Source organism: Rhipicephalus sanguineus, chromosome 5 (genome assembly GCF_013339695.2).
Source record: "Rhipicephalus sanguineus isolate Rsan-2018 chromosome 5, BIME_Rsan_1.4, whole genome shotgun sequence".
Lineage (NCBI taxonomy): Eukaryota > Metazoa > Arthropoda > Arachnida > Ixodida > Ixodidae > Rhipicephalus > Rhipicephalus sanguineus.
Window position 1 is genome coordinate 56744019 of NC_051180.1, and position 22154 is coordinate 56766172.

The window sequence follows — 22154 nt, forward strand, 5'->3', positions numbered from 1 at the left end:
ATTTTCACGACAGAAATTTCAAACTGAAACATTTCACAGAGGGTATCGCGGTTTTGCTTTCGCATCACTATCATGGCGCAATTTTTTTGTCTTTTTTATACATTACATTCCACGTGTTTGTAATTTACCTTTGCTTGTGTATTTTTGTTCCCTTCTATGTATCTATGGTCCAACTTTGTATTTATATTGCATCCGTTTCGTATTTACTTTGGCCTCTACCCTCTACAATGGGCAGCTGTACCGTTAGGGTACAACAAAAACCTAATTAGATAAATAAGTTTTCACATTTTAGTAACATTAATAATATCTGCGGGGGTTTTACGTGCCAAAACCACAGTACGACTATGAGGCAGGCCGTACAGTGAAGGGACACCGGATTAACTTCGATCATGTGAAGGCACTTATCGGGCACCTAAATCTAAGCGCACGTGGTTCGTGCATTCCGCTCCCCTTGGGCCTCCTTGCTCAGGAATCGAACCCGCGTCCTCGCGCATAACAGTGCGACACCTTATTTGATAAGATATCACGACTGGTAATAAAAATAATAAGTGAGAAAAAGTTTTCTCAAGATGATAACGACGCACGTCCAAACGCTTTTCTTGCAGGTTTCGACAAGTACAAAGGAGGCCTGGACACTGTCCATGACCTGACCGGCACTGAGTCCGTGTACACTGCCTGGAAGAACATCGAGATCATGTTCCACGTCTCTACCATGCTTCCGCACGAAGAGCACGACCCGCAGAAGGTAGGTCGTCCCTGAAAAAAAAACACTAAACACATTGGAGCGAAGCCTTCGAACTTAGTAATGGGTTGCGCTCTCCAGCGCCTTCTAGTGGGTCGTCCCGAATGGCGAACTGGTGGGCTTGACGACGCAACGCGCGAGTGGATGGTGTTGCCCACGGATAAGTGAACAAGTCGATCAGCGAAGCGATCCATTTATGTTTCTGCTGTTCGGTAGCGATGGTGTGAACGTCGATTGAAGTAACAGCTACGTGAGATACTGAGCAGGGGGCATTGTCTTCACGCAAGGGAGAGCGCCAGAGGCCGTCGGCGTCAGCATCCTGGTGTCCGTTGCGGTACAGCACGCGGATGTCGTAGTCTTGCAGGCGAAGTGCCCAGCTGGGCGAGACGGCCTGAGGGATCCTTCTATGACGACAGCCAGCACAGTGCATGATGGTCGGTGACGACATCAAATGGTCGACCATACAAATAAGGTCGAAACTTTGTAAGGGCCCAGATGATCGCCAGGCACTCTTTTTCCGTGACTGTGTAATTGGTGTCGGCTCTGGTTAGTGTACGGCTTGCGTATGCCACGACATATTCGGGGAAACTCCTCAAGGACAGCGCCGAGGCCTACACCGCTGGCGTCCGTGTGTACATCCGTTGGGGCCGTAGGATCATAGTGACGTAGTATGGGAGGAGACGTCAACAAACGACGGAGCTTTGCGAACGCGTCGTCACACTCGGACGACCACGAACTTAGGGGTCCGTTACTTCCAAGGAGCTTCGTCAGCGGCGATATGATGGTGGCAAGGTTTCGTGTGAAGCGTCGAAAGTACAAGCACGGTCCTATGAAACTGCGCAGTTCTTTGACGGACGTATTTCTGGGATATTCGGCTACGGCCTGAAGCTTGGCCGGATCGGGAACGATTCCGTCCTTGGACACGAGGTGCGGTGGTGGAGGTGCGGGGACACGTGCCCGCACCTCCACCAATTTGTTAGGGTACCTATTAGGCGGCACTCAGCGATAATGCGTAATTGCGACAGTCACGGCCAGGCACGAACTCTCAGCGCGAGCGGCGTCCTTTCAGAAGAAAACCACTAGAAGGCGCTGGAGAGCGGAACCCATTGCTAAGTTCGAAGGCATCGCTACAACATAAATGATTTTTGGTCTTATTATTAGAGCAATCTTTCACAATACCAAAAGCACCATTCTCACTGCCTGAAGACGCCTATTAAACGACGAGGCCGGTATGATATTTTTAATAGTAAAAGTGAATTGCATTGAGCTTCAAGGAGCCGGAGACCTTGCATAGCAAGTTTAAGAAATTTTTGTAATGCCAGTCGGCTAATATACAACAAAAGACGGTAATCAGTGAAGTCACAATGACGTTCAAATTCAAAATTTTAGGCACTAATTTAAGAAATTGAAACTACGACCTTGATTTTCTCTTGTACGAATGAACGAAGGAGGACTAAATAAACGACGATATAGTTATCAAATAATAATCTATCAGTCCAAATAGATTTCATATTTAACTTTAGTGCCCTTACGAACACATCAAAGATAAAGAACGTATTCAGAACCAGGTGATTAAGCGCTTCTCTGCACACCACACATAACCTAACCGAAATGGTGGACCTCACGCGTTAGCATGAGTATTACTATTGGTACCGTCGTTCATCACAGCGGCCCACCTTTTAAATTGATTTTCTCAGCGTCAAGTGCGGCTAGCAGGTGGTCAGCCATATTGGTTAGGGCAAATTGGAAATGCGGGAAAACGTGCTTAAGAAATTCCCACTATTGCCAATTTAGTCGATTTACTGTACATTCTACAAACTTTAACGTGCTCACAAGGACTAAATAACCAAAGCACACGCGAACAGAACTGAATTACGAAGACGAAGGGAAATTCGGAACTTTCGTTATTTATTTATTTATTTATTTATTTATTTATTTATTTATTTATTTATTTATTTATTTATTTATTTATTTATTTATTTTTATTTATTTATTTTGGTTTGGCGTGCAAAAACATTGGTATTATTAGGAGGCACGCCGTAGTGCAGGACTACGGATAAATCTTCGCCACTTGGGGTTCCTTAACGTGCACCATAATCTAAGTACACGGGTGTTCTTGCATTTTGCTCCCATCTAAATGCGGCCGCCGTGCCAGGAACTGAACCCGCGTCTTCCAGCTTACCAGCGTGACATCTTATATGCTAATCTACAACGGCGGCTGTAGCAATATTAACAGATGAAATGACTCGGTGCCACACAGGCGCGAATCTGTGGTGTGCCACAAGGCGCGCGATCTTCTGGTCAATCATAGTGTTGTGCGTGTGCGCACTTCGCCTGTCTTCTAAACATCCGTAAACTAAAGTAACTGTATAGCACAAAACTAATATATAGCTTACTACGGCTGTGGAACGGCAAAAAAGTTTGACACTTTCTCGAAAATGAAAACACACATGAGCAATTTCTCATAAAGACGCTAACACAAACCGTTCCCATAGAGTCGCATGCCACGACGTTCATCCACAGCAAAAAAAAAAAAAAAATGTCGAAAAATTGTGCGCGCGCGCCCCTCGGGGGAAAAACAGAGTGGCAAGGAAATTGATCTCCCGCTCGCATTCTTAAAAGCAAGCGGCAAAGCACGCTGCGCGAGAAAGGCTCAGACGAAAAACCCCGGCACCCATCCGAGCTATTTTATATATTTTTTTATCGCTTCGTATAACAAACGCCCGCATTCCACGTGAAAGAACCTGTAACGCTGCGCCTTATACTAAGGGTGCACTTATCGGGGGCGGTGAAATTTTTTTTTACGCGCCATTCTGACGAGTTTCCAGTTTCCGGGCTCGCAAATTGAAAACAAATGTCCCCCAGGGAATGGACGCGCTTTTTTTGTGTGTGTGTTGTTAAATGTTCTATACTGGTACGCTTCCTTTGTGTTACCGTTCCATTTAAGTCGTGTGCGTTGCGTTAGCGAGTTGCGAGTTCTTCCGTTCGCGCTGTCACTGTAGCTGTGTGGCTGCAACACCGTGCCTCGACAATTTTACTCGCTAGCTTTTCCTCGTGCTTTTTTTTTTTGTTGTTCTTCGCTTTTCTACGGGCAATCTTATAACCACGCATCACTAGGCCTATCGCCAGCGTTCTCACGAGGAGTTCTCGCTTGGCTTAGCTTCAAAGCATATGAAAACAAGCATGTCATAGGAGTACAGCGTGCAAGAAGAAAAATATGTCCGGAGGCAAAGATAGTTGGAACGTGACCTGGATGCTCAGCGAGGCGCCTGAACATTTCCGGCATCGCCGTGGCCGCTACAGTGGAAGTAATAAAGGGCCGGAAAGAATAGATAAGTGGCCGAATCAACGAAAAGTGCCGATCAATGAACCATCTTTTGCTTTTTCGGGCTTACTGGTCACGTAGAGAGAGGGGTTGTCGTGGAAGTAAGGACCGGGTTGAGCTGTGTGTTTGCGCGCTCTTCGTCACAACGCAAAAACAATGTGCCTAGTTGTGCGAGAGGTGTTATAGGGTAAGATGAGTTAACAACTGGCAACTTCTAAGTAAACAGAATCTGCGTACCGCTTTCGTTAGCCGCGCAAGACGATAACGAGAAAGCAGTTTCTGAAGTGGTGTTGTAGAGGTAGCAACTACGAGGCTCGGGCAAGTCAAAGAGTAAACACTTGTCAGAGTTTATTCGCTTACGTATGCAAGATATCGGAATCATGGCGTTCGCATGTTTTCTTTATCAAACAATTTTTTTATGTCTGCAATGCCGATTCTATAAACAAGAAGGGAGACTATGTGGCAGGAACGGCTCTTAGAAAAAAAAGACATCTGGAGTATTCTCCGAGTTTTTTACATGATACTGAGGACGAGAAATGTACATAAAAGTTCTACGGGTTTCGCGAGTCGTCTTCTGTAACGTTTCTTCTTTTAAATTAATTAATTAATATATAATAATTATTCAAATATTTACTTGTCATTCGCAGCTTCAAAAGAAGCGGCACATCGGCAACGACATCGTCTGCGTGGTGTTCGTGGAGGCGGACAACACGCTCTTTTCACCGGCATGCATCAAGTCGCACTTCCTACACGTCTTCATAGTCGTGCGAGCATCGCCAAACAAACCGCCCGGAGCGCACACCGTCTACGAAGTAAGCGTCACTACCAACATCCTTTAGCACTTGTGTATAGCTGCTAGATACCGCTTTCCACTATTATTATCAATGAGGCTCCCGCTGGGACGAGTACTGTAGGCTTGTCGAGAAGTTCATAAATGCTCAAGAAGCTGAATTCATGTCCATATAAGTATTTCATGAGATCACTTCTCAGGTTATATTAAAGGGCATTGAAAGCAACGAGCAATATATTGTAGAAGAATCACGGAAGCATAGTACTCTGCTATCCAGTAATATCGGCTTGATTACCGTGAACCACTAAGTAAAAATTTGGCTCTCTCCAAACATACAATTAAAGATCGACATTATCATTAAACACACAGCCATAAATTCAAATGTAAAATGACGTCAATCCACTCCAGCAATGGCTTCATCTCCCGTATGTCGCAGATAAGAATTTGGTGGCGTTGCTGGAGAAAATATTGTGGAATACTTAATCTCCAATACATGAACTGTAAGATGTATTTAACTTTTTTTTCCCGCATTGGTCTTATGTGATACTGCAATCACTGCGTTTCGCTCTATGTCTATTCGTCCTGTATTTACTAGCACACAGCGTTCTGCTAGGTTTACATTTTACCAGAATGCCCCGATGTCCCTCTCGTTCACTTCAGCGCGAATATACAATCCTCTGCGCAGTCGCCTTTGTCATGCAGTCATTCTCCCGCCTTCAGCCATACCACCTATAGACAGTGTATGCCTCGAATTCTCTTTCTTGAAAAAGAAATAATGTTTCCGTTTAATTCTTGATGAAGAAATCTGCCATCCGGAATGTTTACCTGCTTCAATGTTGAAATGGTGTCTTTGATGTCGCATGACAACCCGGGGCCTACAAGAGATTCAGCAATGCAGTGCCCCGAATTCTTTTTCGCGCAGGTTTTGTTCTCTTCCGTGCAAAGCTTTGTACACAGAACTATTTCTCCTTTTATATTTTACCCCGATCGAAGTGTGGGCCCCCCGAATCACGGTCGAACAGCTAGCGGCCTCTTTACAATGAATTCTGCATAGTGCCGTATCACAGCGTATATTTGTTAAGGTGCGCCTCAGCCGAGCCACACATTTACGACTCCGTTTGGGCATTCTGCTTTGTATACAGCAAATCACAATATATACGCGAAAACAGAGACCATTGGTAAGCGCATTACGTTTATGTTTTAGGGGCGAAGCACCTTAGTGTCTAGGCTTGTCCGGTGTGTGGTGTTGTCCGTGATCACGGCACAGCACCGTGTAAAAAGTTTTCCCGTAATACTGTGAAAATTTTAACGATAGATTAATATCTATCATAATTGTGCCAGAACAATAAAAAACACCTAGAAGCACAAACCCTTTATACTAGTCGGCGATTTCAACATAGACATTATGGATCTTAGGACCTAACTTTGTCGTCGACGCTTACTGTCCGCGGTCATGGTGGTTAGAAAACCGTTGCTATAGTCGGAACATATGTGTGTATGTGAATAAAAAAAATACAATAGACGAACAACAATCGTAATTGTGACGAAACAATATAAATCAATTACGAGCACAAACCCTTTATACTAGTCGGCGACTTCAACGTACACATTATGGACCTTAGGACCGAGCTTTGTCATCGACTTTTTTATGTCACTTTATGTAACTCAATTTACATTATATGAGGCAACACTCGGGTAACATATGTGAGACACACAAAAAAAGATTGAACAGTACACTAATATCAATCATAATTATGACAGAACAATATAAAACTCCTACAAGCACAAACCCTTATACTAGTCGGCGACTACAACGTAGACATTATGGAACTTAGGACCTAGCTTCGCCTACTCGTCATCATTCACTTCGTGGAGATGCGTTCCATACCGTACATTCTCTTTCTGCCACAAAATAAAAAGGTCAAAACACCATAAAAATGCTAACATTAAGCGCGCATCAATCAAGCGTATGAAAGCACAATGCACGCTGGAGTGAAAATACACGAGAGGACGCTGCGGTGCAAATGCGTCTGTAAACGCGTTTCAGACCACACATCCTCATTCTGCCATGGATTTTCTCTGCCACATTCTCTTGCTGCCATGGAAGGCGCGGCATGCGGCGGCTCAACGGGAACGCCGACGACAAGCTACTACTCCGGAGGCGAGGGCGCGGGAAGCGGCGGCAAAACGGCAAAAACGACAAACGGGAGATTCATGGTTACCTAACGATCCCCAGTGCTCTGCCCACTCATCACTATTCACTTCGTGGATATGCGTGGATTGTTTGAAATTCACTTACTGTAGTGACCTACTGAAGACGTAGTGGACAGCCGCACGTGTTTGCATAAACGGTACTTCCGTCTAATAGGCAGATAAGGCAGCGTACCTCTCCCTCTAGAAAAACTGGCGGGTGCCCTGCGGCACTGGGAATCGAGCACAGTACCTCCTTCATCGAATGCGTTCGCTCCTCCCCTTGACCGCCACTGTGGTTATAGGCGGTGAAGCGAAAGCTACACATTGGTGCGTTTTAGCATTGACGGTAATACCGTACGGGGAGCACGGTAGCGTACCGTTGTGCATCTTCAGCACGACACATTTTCTTTTTTAACAGCGGTGTTTGCGCTCGAGGTTCGCTACGAGGTGTTAACAAAACTCTCATAATCATGAACGGCCTTGCACACCTGCGCCGCCTAGCGCGTGCAGCGCAAAAATTCGGCCGGCACTCGCTCTCTTCATCCTCTTCATCTTTTGCTTACCTACCCGAACACGTGCGCCCGCCGTGTGCTCTCATTCTGCGCCGATTTGGCCGGCGTGGGATGCAATAACTCGCATGGGCGAGAGATCGAGCACAGAGAGAGAGAGAGAGAGAGAAAGAAGCATGGAGAAAGAGAGACAACGAAAGAAAGAGAAAGACAATAGAGAAAGAGACACAAAAGTGATAGAAAGAAACCGAAAGAGAGAGAAAGAAAGCACAGCATACTTTGTAGAGCATAGTATTGCAACGGGGTGGGAAAGGAAAGTGAGGGAAGGAGGACTGATGTTGGGGCGAGGAGGAAGGGGCAAATTGAACCATACGAAAGCCTTGCGTAGTATGGCATAGCAAGGGGGTGGGAAAACGAAGTAAGGGTGAGGAGGAGGGAGAGGAAGAGGAGAACGCCATCAGCTCCGCTGTTTTCAGTGTTCGCATGACTAGTGCGTACCTGCCTCAATTTCTTTCTTTTTTAAATTTTTGGCCGCGCGAGGTGCTAATAGAGGTCTTGTAGACTATGAAAGCTACGTGCCGCCGACGATGGTACGGCACTTCTGTGTTTACCGTTCCGTAAAGAGGCGCTGGAAAAAGTTCGCCAGTGGTTACGGTACTCCCTAATGCGAATTCTGAGCGCAGCTTCGTGCTGGGGCAAGACCAACTCTGTTTGAAGTTTTGGCTATCCGCTGTTGTAGCAATGTGACATTCATGACATATCGCCCCAGAAACTGGTAGCGCTCGAGCGCTACGCACACCACTCTGTGCATTACAGGCGTCGCGAATCAAGCGAAACGCCGACAGCCCCGTTAGGACAAGACAAGCCAGACGCAGTCCACGTGCCAGCGCTGCATACGCACGAGCTCCGACCGAGGGGCTAGCGCGCCCGACGGAGCAAGAAAGCGAGGTTCAGTGGCTCGTGATATCGACACGGTCCGCTTTCTTTCGTCCTCGTTCGCTCTATCGCTACGCCGACGCCTGCAACGCCAACGGCGACGCCGCTCAACGCAGGAACGGGCTCCTAAGAACCACGCTTTAAATGACCCTAATAGCGTGCTCCCCTCAAATACATCACCACAATGCACATTGTACTAGCCAACGAACACGAAATGACCAGCAGTTGATGACTCCCGCGGTGGATCCTTCATAACCACTCCACCTTCGCGGCGTTGTGTGTAGGCCACCAGTAAGCCCGAGCAGTCAAGCCTGCTGAGCGTTTCCCCAACAGCAACAGGACAGCGAGGCAGGGACCGCTTCAATCCGGAAGTGGCTGTATTGAAAGCCCCTTCCGCGAACGTGAGCAAACAACGAGTTGAAAGGAGGCAGAAACGAAGCGCGAAGGGGAGAGACGAAAGAGCCTGCTGCCTTTCAGTTCGTAGCAGTATTTGCGTTTCGTCGGCGGTGCTCTCAGCGCAAACAAACAAGGCCGCCGGCGCATGCGCATTTGGAAGCCACCTTCCGTATCGGAAGACAAGCATCGCCGCTGTTTGCTCACTCGATCGAGAAGACGTCACGCTTCTACTACAAGAGATGGAACGCGCGCCTCGGTCAGACACGTCGCCAGCGTACCTCAAGAACATGCGACCTATATAGAATCAATTGTGTGAGCGTGTTTGTAAGCTTTAAATTATAAACGCGCTCACGCGATCACGCAGTTAACATTGACTTTTCTCTTTTGGGCTTATGACGCATTTTTTATTCCTGGTCCGTTCCCTGGCAACGTTGCCACGCTTTCGGTCAGTTCAAGAGTACACCTTGGAAAGCGAAATGAGAGAGCAATAACGGAGAGGAGAAGGGCAGGAAGGTCGTACAGACGAGCGTTCTGTTTGCTGCCCTACGCTAAGGCAGGACAAAATGATACTAGAAAGAGAGCAGGTCAGCAGTGCAAGCAAAACAGGATGCACAGCAGGGCCCCAACTGCACTCCTTGGCCGGTGCTTCTCGGGCATACGCCGTTTGAGCCCTCTGGCAACTGTATGAACAACGCGGCTCTTAATCTTTTAGTGCGAAAAAAGGACGCAGGCGAGCCATGGTTATCACTGAAGAACGCGAGGTGAATATCTACCAATACTGAAAGTAAGTAAATAAATAAATAAATAAATAAATAAATAAATAGAACAGCGCATAAGGTAGAGGGTGCATGTAACGATATGCAACGTAGTTCCGAAAAAAAGACCAGCTAAAGAAGTAATTCAGCGCATTGTAGGAACCTGATGACAAATCGGTCGGTTCATTTTAGGCAGGTCACCTGATAAATAACTCGACAGTAGCTCCTTCATTTACGAAGGCTTACTGCGCTGAATTAAATATTCTATAAACCTGCTCTAAATGGCTCCCAACGACCGCCTATCGAGACCTCTTTGACGCAAGCTGTCCTCTAACATTTTGAAGCCGTATGCCTTCACCTCAGCCTCAACTGCTCAATTTTTATATGTGATTTGCACGTTACAAAGAAAGAAAGATGCTATTGAGAATTCGGTCCTTGCTTACCAGACCTAGATGGAAAGCGTAACGAGTTGGTACATCTCGGTGATAAAGTTACGCGCTCTGCGAGAAATACTTGGCTTTCTAGATCTCGACTGCTGACCCTCTGGTCCCGCAATCGAATCACAGCCGCATAGGCCGCATTTCCGATGGAGGCGAAAATGCTTGAGGCCCGTGTGCTTAGATTTAGGTGCACGCTTAAGAACCCCACGGGGTCGAAATTTCTGGAGCCCTCCCCAATGGCGTCTCTTATAATCATATCGTGGTTCTGGGACATTAAAACCCAACAATTCGTAATATTATTATTCTCTTTTTTAGATTTCAGCATGGGTTGAAATCACAAACGATAGCTCGCCACTGAGGTTTTATTGCGCAAATGCGGAATATATACGCATAATATTACATATATGCATATGCGTGCATGCGAAGGGTTAGTGGCTACCATACTTGCTGAAGCCCCTTTTCAGTCTGCTAAATACTAACGTTTAATCTTTGTTATCTCCAATGCTGCATATTACTGCTCTCAACGTAGAAAGTGAAGTGCGCTGAACATGCGTATTTTGTTGTAGGTGTAGCATTAAACCATAGCCTGCGATTTTTTGAGGGCGAGTCGTTCCTCGCTTTCTTTCTTTCTTTCTTTCTTTCTTTCTTTCTTTCTTTCTTTCTTTCTTTCTTTCTTTCCTTCTTTATGCTGCTGCTGTTCAGCGTTTTATCCCCGTCAGTGCTGGGCAGTATCGAAGATGCATGTATCTTCGATACTATCTTAGATACTCTTTGTGTATCTTGTATCTGTATCGCGATACGTCTCGCAAAACAAGTATCTGTATCTGTATTTCCGATACATTGAAGAATGTATCGTGTATCTTAAGATACAAGACACAGCGATCACTCCATCACCGTGCGAAGCAATAAACGTTGGCTGAGCTCCGCTTCTCAAGCTGATACTGCTGCCACTATGTCACCAGAATAAAACTAAAGGCAGTGACATTATTTGATCTTAACGCAAGAGTTTTCCAGCGAGGATAGACGATAAGCTGTGAGCGTTCCGATGTATTGGTTGAGCAGAGTTACGAAGTGGCGCTCGCGTCGTTTCGACAGACAGGCGCGCGATCGTCGGCGCCCAGCATAATTTTACAGCGAAAGCTGTTATGAGATCATTTCAGCGGCCGTTTTTGGCGCCGTAGTTGTCCGCCGCCGTCGCCGCCGCCGGTGTCCGTAACCACTATCGCTCGAAATAAGAAAAAAAAAGCGAAATAAGATTCCAGGATGGAACCAGGTTTGAACCTGGGCCCTCTGCGTGGGAGCCCAGTATTAAACCTCTGAGCCATGCCGGTGCTTAAAACTGCTTTGCAAAAAGACCCTATACAGGCTTCATGTCGAGAAGGAACCACATTAACATATGCAATGTAGCATGGTAGAAGAATAAAAGAAGCACCAAGCGTCGCCCAACGCGAATTCTGTAACCAGGCGCCACACTATGCGAATTGCGCAACGAGTAGGTTGTTCAGTGCTTCCAACCCATTACAAAGGGCTCCGCCATAAATCTTCATCGTCATCAGGCACAGCATAAACAAAGTGCGCATGATGTCTTACATGCGCTTAGCAGGTACCACGGCTCTCCGTAGAATGACGAAAAATGGCATAGTGCCTGGTTCCCTACTTCTCAAAAATTACAATGATTTATAGCGTAGTGGGTTCCTCGCAAGTGCACTTGTATTGGTTGCCAAGTAAGCCCATAAGCGCATGATCCAATTCCTCGGGGTGTCAGTAAAGTTCTTTGTCCCCCCCCCCTCTACCACGTCAACCTATGTTATACAGCATGACGGGAGAGGGAAATAGCGACCGGGCGTCACCCAATGCAAATTACATAACTGGTGGGCCGTTTAAAGCTTCCAACCCATTACAAAGGGCTGAGCCATAATTCTTCATCGTCATCAGTCGTCGCTTCAACAAAGTGCACATAATGCCTTACAGACGTGTAGCTGGTGCCTCGCTTCTCCGTAATATGACGATTATTGGCTTAGTAGGTGCTTTCCAACTTTACAAAAATTGTGATTTATGGCGTAGTGGGTACCTTGCTCGTGTACTTGTATTAGTAGCCCCAAGAAAGTTTACCACGGGATCTAGAAACGCCGCTCTTCCAGCTTTCGCTGTGACTGTGCTGCGGTTTCAGCTCAGAGCTGGCATTTTTTTTTGTTTAATCGCTTATTTTATTATTTTATGTTTTCTCAGTGCTATGACACTTGGCACTTGGCCACTCTCCTGTGCCGCGTACTAGAATGCGTGCGGCGTCTTTCGCACACATTCTGATGCCGCTGTGAAGTCATTATCGAAGTTCCTCTTGTGTGGTGCTTCGTTACGAATTCTGAGGAATGCAAGAATGGCGGGTTGCTTTGCCTCTCGTGGCTTTCACACATCGGCGATTTGAAGGATCTCGTGGATGTAAGTTTGCGTTACATGCGATGAGATTGACTTATCTGCAAATAGGATTCTAAGAGCTATAGCAGCAACGGTACCGATGCTGGATTTAACAGAACAAGCAATCAACAGACGGTATCGCGGCGTTCGTCTGTTTTTTCTTTTATTCAAAGAGTTTTAAAATTGTAATTTTATTGTTAGCAGAAGTTTTTGCTTAGCTGTTCTTCTTTTCCATCCCATACATTACCTATGTCTCTGTATTGTTTTTTTTCTGCCGGTCTGCTTACTGCAATATGCCTTTAACGTGCTGCCAAGGTGAACTCTCTGGTTCATTCCTAGTTTTAACTCTCTGCGTCATTTCTGATACTGTTCTTCTTCAAGTGGTATATATGTTTACATCTATGCAGATGATATTTGTGCTTGGACGTCAGGTGTAACACGCCCTCAGGTACGTGCGAGGCTCCAAAAAGTAGCGAATTCAGTATCGGCGTACCTTAGAGAACAAGGCCTCGAGATTTCTCCTGAGAAATCGGCGCTGGTTGCGTTCACGCGGAAGGCAATGACGTCATATCCCATCGCCATCGACGGACGCAATGTTTGCTACGCCAGGACGCACAGGTTTTTGGGGGTCACGATCGATCGAAACCTCTGCTGGAGTCCCCATGTGGCCACTCTAAAGAAGCGCCTAACGGCCATCGCACAACTTTTCAAGTTCCTCGGAGGAAAAACGTGGGGCACATCAGTGCACGCGATGCTGCAGCTATACAAAACGCTGTTTCTGGGATACCTGCGGTATAGCTTGCCGGTTCTGACGAACGCTTGCAAAAGCAGTATACGCACGATCGAAAACGCCCAGGGCCAGGCACTCAGAGTTTGTCTTGGATTACCACGCTGCACATCAACAGCCGCAACCATCGCAATTGCCAAAGATCATCCGGCCACGGTGCACATTACATTGGAGGTGCTTAGAGCTCACATTAGGCACCTTGCTCGCGCCCCTGCCCACCATCTTGCTTCGCTTCCAGAAGATCGACCGAGTACCTCCTTCTGTAAGAGAATATTGACTTACCGAGAGTGCCTTCCAACAGCCTACACGCCTCCGGAACGGATTCTAACACCCCCTTGGTGCTTGGACCGACCAAAACTGCTCTTGACAGTGCCGGGGATTCGCAAGAAGGCGGAGCTCTCATCGCCAGCTTTGAAGCAGATGACTCTACTCATGTTGCACGAAGATTACAAAGATCATGTTAAACTTTACACGGATGGCTCGACAACTGTTGGAGGATCTGCAGGAGCTGTGATCTTCCCAGCAAGAGCCGAAAACATACAGTTTCGAACGTCACACAAGACAACATCGACAGCCGTGGAGCTTGCGGCACTCCGCAGCGCACTCCGCAGGATTTATCGAGAAGCGCCACAAAAATGGGGCATTTTTACTGATTCGAAACCAGCTCTGCAATGTCTTCGAACTGCTCTACGTCGTGGGGCTCAAGACCAATTGGTGCTGGAAATACGACAACTGTACCATCAACTAATACACGAAGGACATTCTATAACTTTTCAGTGGTTGCCAGGCCACTGCGGCATCATCGGTAACGAGCATGCCGACGATGCAGCTAAGAATGCTCACGAAAATGGCGTGATAGAACCTATCCCACTGTCAAGAAGCGACGCAGCAGCAAAGATTAATACGCTTGCGCATGATGTCGCAAGGTCTATGTGGAACACGCCCGGTTTTCTCCACACCCGTCTTCACCGCCTGGATCCATGCCTACGACTCAGCATTCCATCTGGCCAGCCCCGATCCGAGACGACCCTTCTCTGCCGCATGTGGCTTGGGGTGTCTTTTACGAACGCCTTTGCGTGCCGCATCGGAATGAGAGACAGCGCTGCATGTGAATATTGTGGCAATGACGAAACCATTGAACACATTTTATGTCAGTGCCCTCAATACAGCCCTGAGAGACAATCCCTCGCAGCAGTGTTTGCTCGCCTCGACGACCAGCCGCTCTCTGAGCAGTCAATCTTGGAATGTCGGAACGATCGAGCTTCACGCCAGAAAGCAACGAAGGCTCTGATAAAGTTTCTGCGAGCGACCCGCCTCGTTGAACGATTGTGACACTCCTGTGTGTGTGTGTGTGCGTTCGTGCTTCCCTCCCTCCCTATCCCATCCCTCTCTTTCCCACTTTTCTGTCTCCCCTTACCCCTTCCCCAGTGCAGGGTAGCAAACCAGATATGTTTTCTGGTTAACCTCCCTGCCTTTCCGCATTACATTTTTCTCTCTCTCTCTACTTATATTCCACTTGAATTTACTGTTATGTAAAGGTGATGTTGAGAACAAATATATAATAATCTGGGCGCGCATGGAGTATACAGTAACGACAATTCTGCTTACTGCTACGTAAAATAGCAAAATCGAGTTTGCATTATAATAACGTAAATTAGTAGGCGCCATCTTAAATACGTTCGCGAAGGTATTGGAGAAACATTGTTATAACAAATGCTCCGTTTTTCTCATGAGCGTCCGAAAGAGTCGTTTTACGTACGCCATTTTCCATGGGCACTGAATTTAATTGTCGTAGCTATTAGGGGTTACCCTCCGCGGTGGTCTAGTGTTTATGGCGCTTGAACTGCTGGCCCGAAGTTCCTGTAGCGGCATTTCGATGGAGGGAAAATGGTAGATGCCCGTTTGCTTATGTGTAGGTTTTAGAATCCCCGGTGGTCAAAGTTTCCGTAGCCCTCCATAGAGCGTCTTTCATAATCATATTGTGGTTTTTCCACGTAAAACGCAACAGTTATGTTTATCTCTTGAGGGTGCTTTCTGTATCGTGTTTCTATACTTATTCGCTGTGTTTGATACGGAACCGCTTTTCTATTTTATACTTAGTTACATTTGTTTGCATTGCTTAGGATTCTTTTACTGTTGCTAATCATCAAGTAATCGGATCTATAAGTGGCAATAGTGTAAATAGCGGCGGTGTCCTGCAGCGCTTTGCGCAACTGTAAAATACGTCTGAAACGTTTCTCTACTGCACATGTTCTTGGTGACGTACACCTGTCCGGTGATCCCTTATTGCGAAAACCGTAATATGTTTACCGGCGAGGTAGAACTCCGCAGCGGTATTTGCACCATCGTGCGAAGGCTTCTTATTGAAGTTCATATTGTTAGTTGATAACCCGCTGGCTGGTCAGCAAGCAGAGCAGCGACCCCCATTCATTACAAAAGCTACAAGCAAGGATCGCTATCAGCGAAATGTATCAAGAGCTATCATGTTAAGCAACTAAAACAACGCCAATAAGTTGTTTCGGAATGACAGATATATACCCTGAACAAGAACTACAAAACTTCTGAGATACTAACAGAGTTTTGATTCAAATGAAACACAATTGATCGCAGCTTCAAACGAACATTTATGTGCATAGGCGTTTAATGCTGCATTATATAAATATATATTAACAAATTTGAGAATGTATCGAAGTATCTTAAGATACATTTAGAATGTATCGTATCGGATACAATCGGCGTTGTGGTATCTTGTATCTGTATCTCAAATACTTCTTGCCTGAGTATCTTGTATTGTATCGTCATACAATTTCAAAGTATCTTTTCCCAGCCCTGAATTCCCTTTCCCGAACAACGTCTCCTGGGCAGGAAAAGTGGGCCAGAAGAAGGACCTAGTTTCCTCGAGGTTGTTCAAACAAGCCCGCTTCGATTGATTATACACAGCCGGCGTCTGGTGACTGTGCAATCATCCGCACGCTCCCCGTGGACATCGCGTACTGAACGGACGCGGACGGCAGACTTGACATGTAGTTAAGTGTCGTCTACGTGACGGTAGGACACTGTGCGCAAGTCGAACTACGAAGGCGCTGCCGCGGCAGTCGGTTGGCCACGTCGATAGCATCTCGTCGAAGAACCGAGATAAGAAGGCGCCCTTTTAACGAACCACGTCTGGGCAATGCCCAACGGCTAGCATCCACTGTGCGGTCGAAGGCGTGCAGTCTTTCTCAATCTTCTTGGGGACGGTCACGCGCAGCATATGTCGCCAGGCAATGGCTCACTGAAAGAAGGCTGTTATGTTAACCACAAAGCATTCGTGTTGCTAAGCTAAAAAGAAAGAAAGAAAGAAAGAAAGAAAGAAAGAAAGAAAGAAAGAAAGAAAGAAAGAAAGAAAGAAAGAAAGAAAGAAAGAAAGAAAGAAAGAAAGAAAGAAAGAAAGAAAGAAAAGGGGAAAAGAAAAATAAGGCCGCTTCGCAAAAGTGGTGCCAGCCTGAAGCAAGGGCGGAGAAAGGCGGCCTGCCTTGTTTCTCTTTAGTTTTGTCTTTATTTCTTCCTCTCTTTCTTTCTCTTTTTTATGGCTATAGCAATTATATGGACAGTCTCGGCTGGTTTTTGTCCGTCCCCGTCGCCGCCGCCGTCATGCACCGTATATGTATAAATAAGTACGTACATATATATATAGGCTCTAAAGAAAAGTAATTCAGAACAATGCTTCCGAAGCGCGGAATCGAACCAGGGTCCTCTCGCTCGGCAGCGCGTAGCGCTAGCCACTACGCCACGAAACGCAGATTGTCCATGTAGCTAACGGCGAGCGTTATATACACACCCTTTACCGCTGGCCGGACTCAGAGACGGCAGGCGCTTATAAGCGTTTCTTCATTACCAGCGAGATGGCGCGAGGAGCGCGCTGGGCTTTAAAGGTCGCTGCCCCGCTCCTACGAACGCCGATGCTCTTTGTCCTACAGGGCGGGGTCGCCTTCGTGCGATTATCTCAAGGAAAGAAGGGGGCGGGCGCGGGGTAGAGCGGGGAGTTGTATGTCTTGTGCTTTCCCCGCGATGTCCGCGCTGAAGTCACAGAGCTTACGAAGGTCACTTCGCTCGCTGCAGCGGCCGCGTTTGCGAAAAGAGCCCGCTGTCCAAACAGAAATAAGTAACAACTGCGACGTTTAGTTCGCGCTCGTGCTGTGTATACCTGTTCGTTCGTTTCGTGCGCCCTGCCTTATGTTTCAGCAGTGCGATTCAAGTATCGAGCTGTGACGAATGATATTTCGCGCTCGTCCCGCGTGCGTTCTTTTCGTGCTTCCTTTGGGCTCGAGCGACGCGCTGGTAATTTCGAGCTGCTTTCCGTTCTTCGCAAAACATTCCAATTTGTTGCTATCGGATTCATTGCTTCGCCGTTGTGCTGAAACTGTGACTTTTGCTTTCCCTCTGTTTCTTTTTCTACTTTTTTGTCCCCGTTTATTTCTATTTCTATTTCTCACTCTCTCTCTCTTTCTTTCTTGTTATGTCTTGCCCTCTCTTCTTTCTATCTCTTCTTTTGCGTCTGTTTCCTTCTACCTCTTTCTCTCTGTCTTTCTCTCTTTTTTTTCCGTCTTTCTTCCTTTTCTTTCTCTCTCTCTCTCTGTACTCTTTGTCTCGCCCATCATAGTTATTGCATCCCACGCCGGACAAATCGGCGCACATGTTCTGAGAGCAAAGCAGAAGATGAAGAAGAGGATGAAGAGAGCACGTGCTGGTTCATGATGATGATTGTTTGATGTCAGCTCTGCACGGCATAACGAAAAGTCTAACTGCTCCGCTATAAAAGAAGAAAGAGAAGACACAGTTTCACAGCAAGGGCGAAGCAATGAATGCAATAGCAGCAAATTGGAATGTTAGACGAAATAAGGCTAGCCGCTAACTCCTTTAGGATGCAATCTCGCGTACAAAACGCTGGCGTAAGCGAAGCTATTTTCGAGCTTTCTGTCACCTCAACACGAAGTAAGCGGTAAGAACACAGCGGCTACAAGGTTAGGAGCCGTCTACTGATATCTGTCGAGATAGAGCGCGTGACTGCACCCTTTTGATCAAAGTTCGCAGCTGCGGTCCAAGCGACTCAGGTCCCCTATATCTGATTGCACGGGTGTCATTGCATATCGTCCCCATTGAAAAGCAGCCGCCGCGATCGCGAATCAAGCCCGCGACCTCAAGCTTAACAGCACAACACCTCACAACACCTCAGCCTGCTAAGCTACTGAGGCGTGTTGTAGCAGAGACTAGGCATGCCATTTTCGTTTGACCACTTCGTGCATGCAATCTTCGTGTGCTTGTGCGTGTGTGTGTAAATATAAAATACTACACGTACATGCAATCTTTATTCAAATGCTACAAAATTGTGTCATTCTCTTGGAATTCAGGTGTCCGTCGTGTCCAGAGATGAAGTGGGCGCCTTCAAGCCGTACTTGTGGCATCGATCAGTCTTTCCCAAAGTGAGTTCTTTAATCTTATTTTTCTATACCTAAAATTATCAAATTGTACCTTTTTAGAAGCTCCGCATCTTTAACATCGCCACACGAATGATGCACTAAGGATGCAAACGAAAGAAGGCATTAAAAGAACGTCAAAGGTCACGTGATGATCAAGTGAATGAAACTGTGTCCCACGGCGTACCAAAAGTCCGATGACCTGAATGTCACATGACGTCATCAGATCAGATGAGGATAAATACAATAGCCTGAGGAGAAAAAGAACAACAAGTAAAAGAAGAAATGACTTTCGCCTCTGAGTCTTCTCAGGCGAGTGCATAAGGGACAGCGTGGCTTTCTTGCTCTTAGCTGCGACGTCCAAGCTGTGTTATGTTGTGGACGGCCGTGACGGGGCCCAAGTTTTCTCTGATTTAATGAAAGAACAGTCGCTCTGAGTTTCCTCGCTTGCATTGCAATTTACTTTGAACCATCAGCAGGCAGAGAACCTGCAGAAATGATTTTTTTTGTTCAAGGAATCAACAAAAAACTTGCTTGCCGTTTCCCGGCAACATCAGATGAAAAACTATGCCGAACATTCCTATTCCCTATTCTCTCTATTCCCTGTCTTTTTTTTTCCTTAATCGGCAGCTACCGGTATCGCTTTCTTTCTTCATGTGTCTTGAGCTTACAAGTTAAAACTGGGCAGGCTGTAACTGCTTCTTGAAAGCTTAGTTAACGAAATATCCCGTGCTTAACCTGGCTTCAGACACAGCCTTCACTTAATGCATTTTGTTTCCTGTCCCTGCGTCACCGTCTCACTCGCAGGGAGCACAATTTCGAGAGTGGCTGCTCACCAAGATCGTTAATGGGGAACGAACGAGCTATTCGGCGCCCAAGTTTGCGAGAATGCAGGTAAGAACACCGGCGTCTCGCGGTTCCTATGCCGCACGACTGCGTCCAGCATGCGGCGTGTCCTTTGCTCCGTGTTTCACTTGCAGAGACCGTCGCTGTTGCAGCTTTCGTTGTCTGCCGATGTCTCAGGCGGATGATTCTAAGAATCCAGGGGCACATAATGGAATGTGTCGCGAAAAGTTGATATTCTGCTAAGAGAACTCGTTGTCATGGTTTCCAGATGCTGTCCCTGATCAAAAGCGCGTTGTTTAACGGGCGGCTGGCTCCTCTGCTGTCTCTTATACTGATGTGTTTGCTTATTTGCTCCATGATTTCTTATTTCGTTGTTTCCTTGTTTCTTTGCTTGCTTGCCTGGCTGTTTTTTGGTTTCGTTATTTTTGTTGTTTATTGCTTGGTGTAGCTTAACCAGGAGTCTCAGTTTTAATCGTATCCGCTTCCATGAACAGTAATTGGAACGCCGTATAGAACACCTGTTATAAGCGTTCCACTTCTTAGTTCTTGTGCTCGTTCTTCCGTTAGAGTCACCATATCTGCGTACAATAAAACTGAAAAAAAAATTGTCATCGTTTCTAGCATCGTGTTGCAATAGTACCGCTGTTTTTGTCTGATAAGAGGTACTGTAAATTTAATTTGACATTTACTTGCATTTCGATTCACAAAGCTTAGTAAAGATGTTAGGCGATTTTAACAAAAGCAGCCTTAATTTAAGCTGACATTACTCACCCCTGAAACTAAGGACGCCGCTTAACTACTGAGGAAGCTTTAATGCGTGGTATATACTTATAATGGAAGAGGTACAATCTAATGAAAAAATAGGACTTTGCATCTTATTGCGTCTCCTGACTTGCCAGATATATGACTCCCTTCAAAGAGACGCGGGACCTCTATTTGAAGACCACTATACGCCTAGTGCGCGCCGGCGGAAGCGCCATAGGCGGCGAACTCGGTCATTACTCTCGGGAAAGCAAGCAGATGGCCGCCGTGGTTTCCTACGTCGTTGTACGTGTGTTTCCGCGTTGTTCACGTTTGCGTAGTGAAATAAGCAACGTTCGTCGTATGTGTGGTGGCCGAAACTTCAAGGGATGTCGAACAACAATTGATGTGGAGTGGAGTGCTCAAACACCTAAAAAAAAAAACGCGCCCGGAACACGGTTTTAATTACCGCAAGGCCTCCTGAGCAAGAACGACGGAAGCAATGGATCGCCGCTGTTCGTTGGCCAAGGCGAGCCGCTTCGTCATTGTGCGAGTTAACACATCGCTTCTTGTTCTAATGCTTTCGTTCTGCCATATCGGTGCTAGCTGGATGCACTCGATCATGTTGACATTGGTAGACGACCAAAGTGATCAGCCTGAGCATGTGTTGGTTCGGTTCGACCGCCGTGCCCCCCAAGGGCACTTCGCTCAAACGTTCTATATTCCAGAAGTGTTGTAGTTCGGGAGAGTTGGTCATCCATGAACTTAGCTTGTACTAGCGAAGAGGTGCTGACAGCCACGAACAGGTGCTGACCGCGCTGTCGTGGAAGACGCGCCAAGCACGTGCGAGCGCGGGAACGCAAACGTGGGGATGCGCGCCGCACCACCAAATCGTATCGTCAGAATCACTGTGTAAGAAAAACGCTTTTCTAAAGGTGGACGAGGACCTAAAGAAGGCGAGGCCGGTCTTGGCGGAGGAGTCAGGCTTCACAACGTCAAAATGCGCGACCGTTGAGGTCGCACTTGTGCGGGCACGGTCATAAATCTCCCAAAAAACATCCCCAACACTTACGCGATAACGAAATCAGAACACAGGACCGTGGTTGTGTAATGTTGTGGCCTTGATCCATCCCGTCGAAGTGCTACTTTCGTCACTTTCGCTGCAGCACTCCGATTTCACGCAAAAAAAAAGCATACTAAAATTTGGAAGCGGCTACTGCTGTCGCGGGTCACAACACACCTGGTTCATTCATTAAATACGCGCGTACGGACCGTGTATTTACGAGTGCTGGTATGGTTGCCGACATCTAAAAACTTAACTGACAATCATTCAGGGTTCTTCCTGACGTTGCTGCGGCCCTGAAAAACAATAAATGAAAATGCACGCCAGCTCCTTTTTGTCGTATGCTAATTTTCCATGCTTTCTGGTGATACGAATTTCCGATGATACGAATATTTGGATGGTCCCGTGAGATTCGTATCACCGGGTTTTCACTGTATACTTGGTTTTTCGATGCGCGCGCTCTGTCGCGCACGAACCGTCGGTGCCAGGCTTTCTGCCGTCGTTCGAAATCGGTGACGTGCGCTTAGTTAAGCGCTCGTTCGTGACAAACATCGGGCACAAGTCCACTTTCGTAGAGGCCCACGCCTTTCCTGCAGCTGCCAGTGCAGAATTAGTTGGCTGGCACCCGCACGAAGGTGAAACAGCAGCCGCGAACTTCATCCATCTCCTCACACCAAAGCTATGCAAAGCGCTGTCGTCTGCTCGGCTTCCCGCATGCACTGTCGGCGGCGCCCGCTAGGTGGCTATCAGTGGCGCCTCT

At 46.8% G+C, this 22154-nt stretch overlaps 1 protein-coding gene across 3 annotated transcripts in view; it reads left to right on the plus strand.

Annotated features, from left to right (window-relative positions):
- The window catches only part of LOC119393659 (uncharacterized), a 160609-nt gene that overhangs the window by 110607 nt on the left and 27848 nt on the right, over positions 1-22154 (plus strand). For all 3 annotated transcript variants that reach the window (XM_037660770.2, XM_037660768.2, XM_037660769.2), the window contains exons 6-9: positions 606-745; positions 4715-4879; positions 18679-18750; positions 19552-19638. In XM_037660770.2, the coding sequence (XP_037516698.1) occupies positions 606-745; positions 4715-4879; positions 18679-18750; positions 19552-19638 (464 nt within the window). The remainder of the gene's footprint in view (positions 1-605; positions 746-4714; positions 4880-18678; positions 18751-19551; positions 19639-22154) is intronic.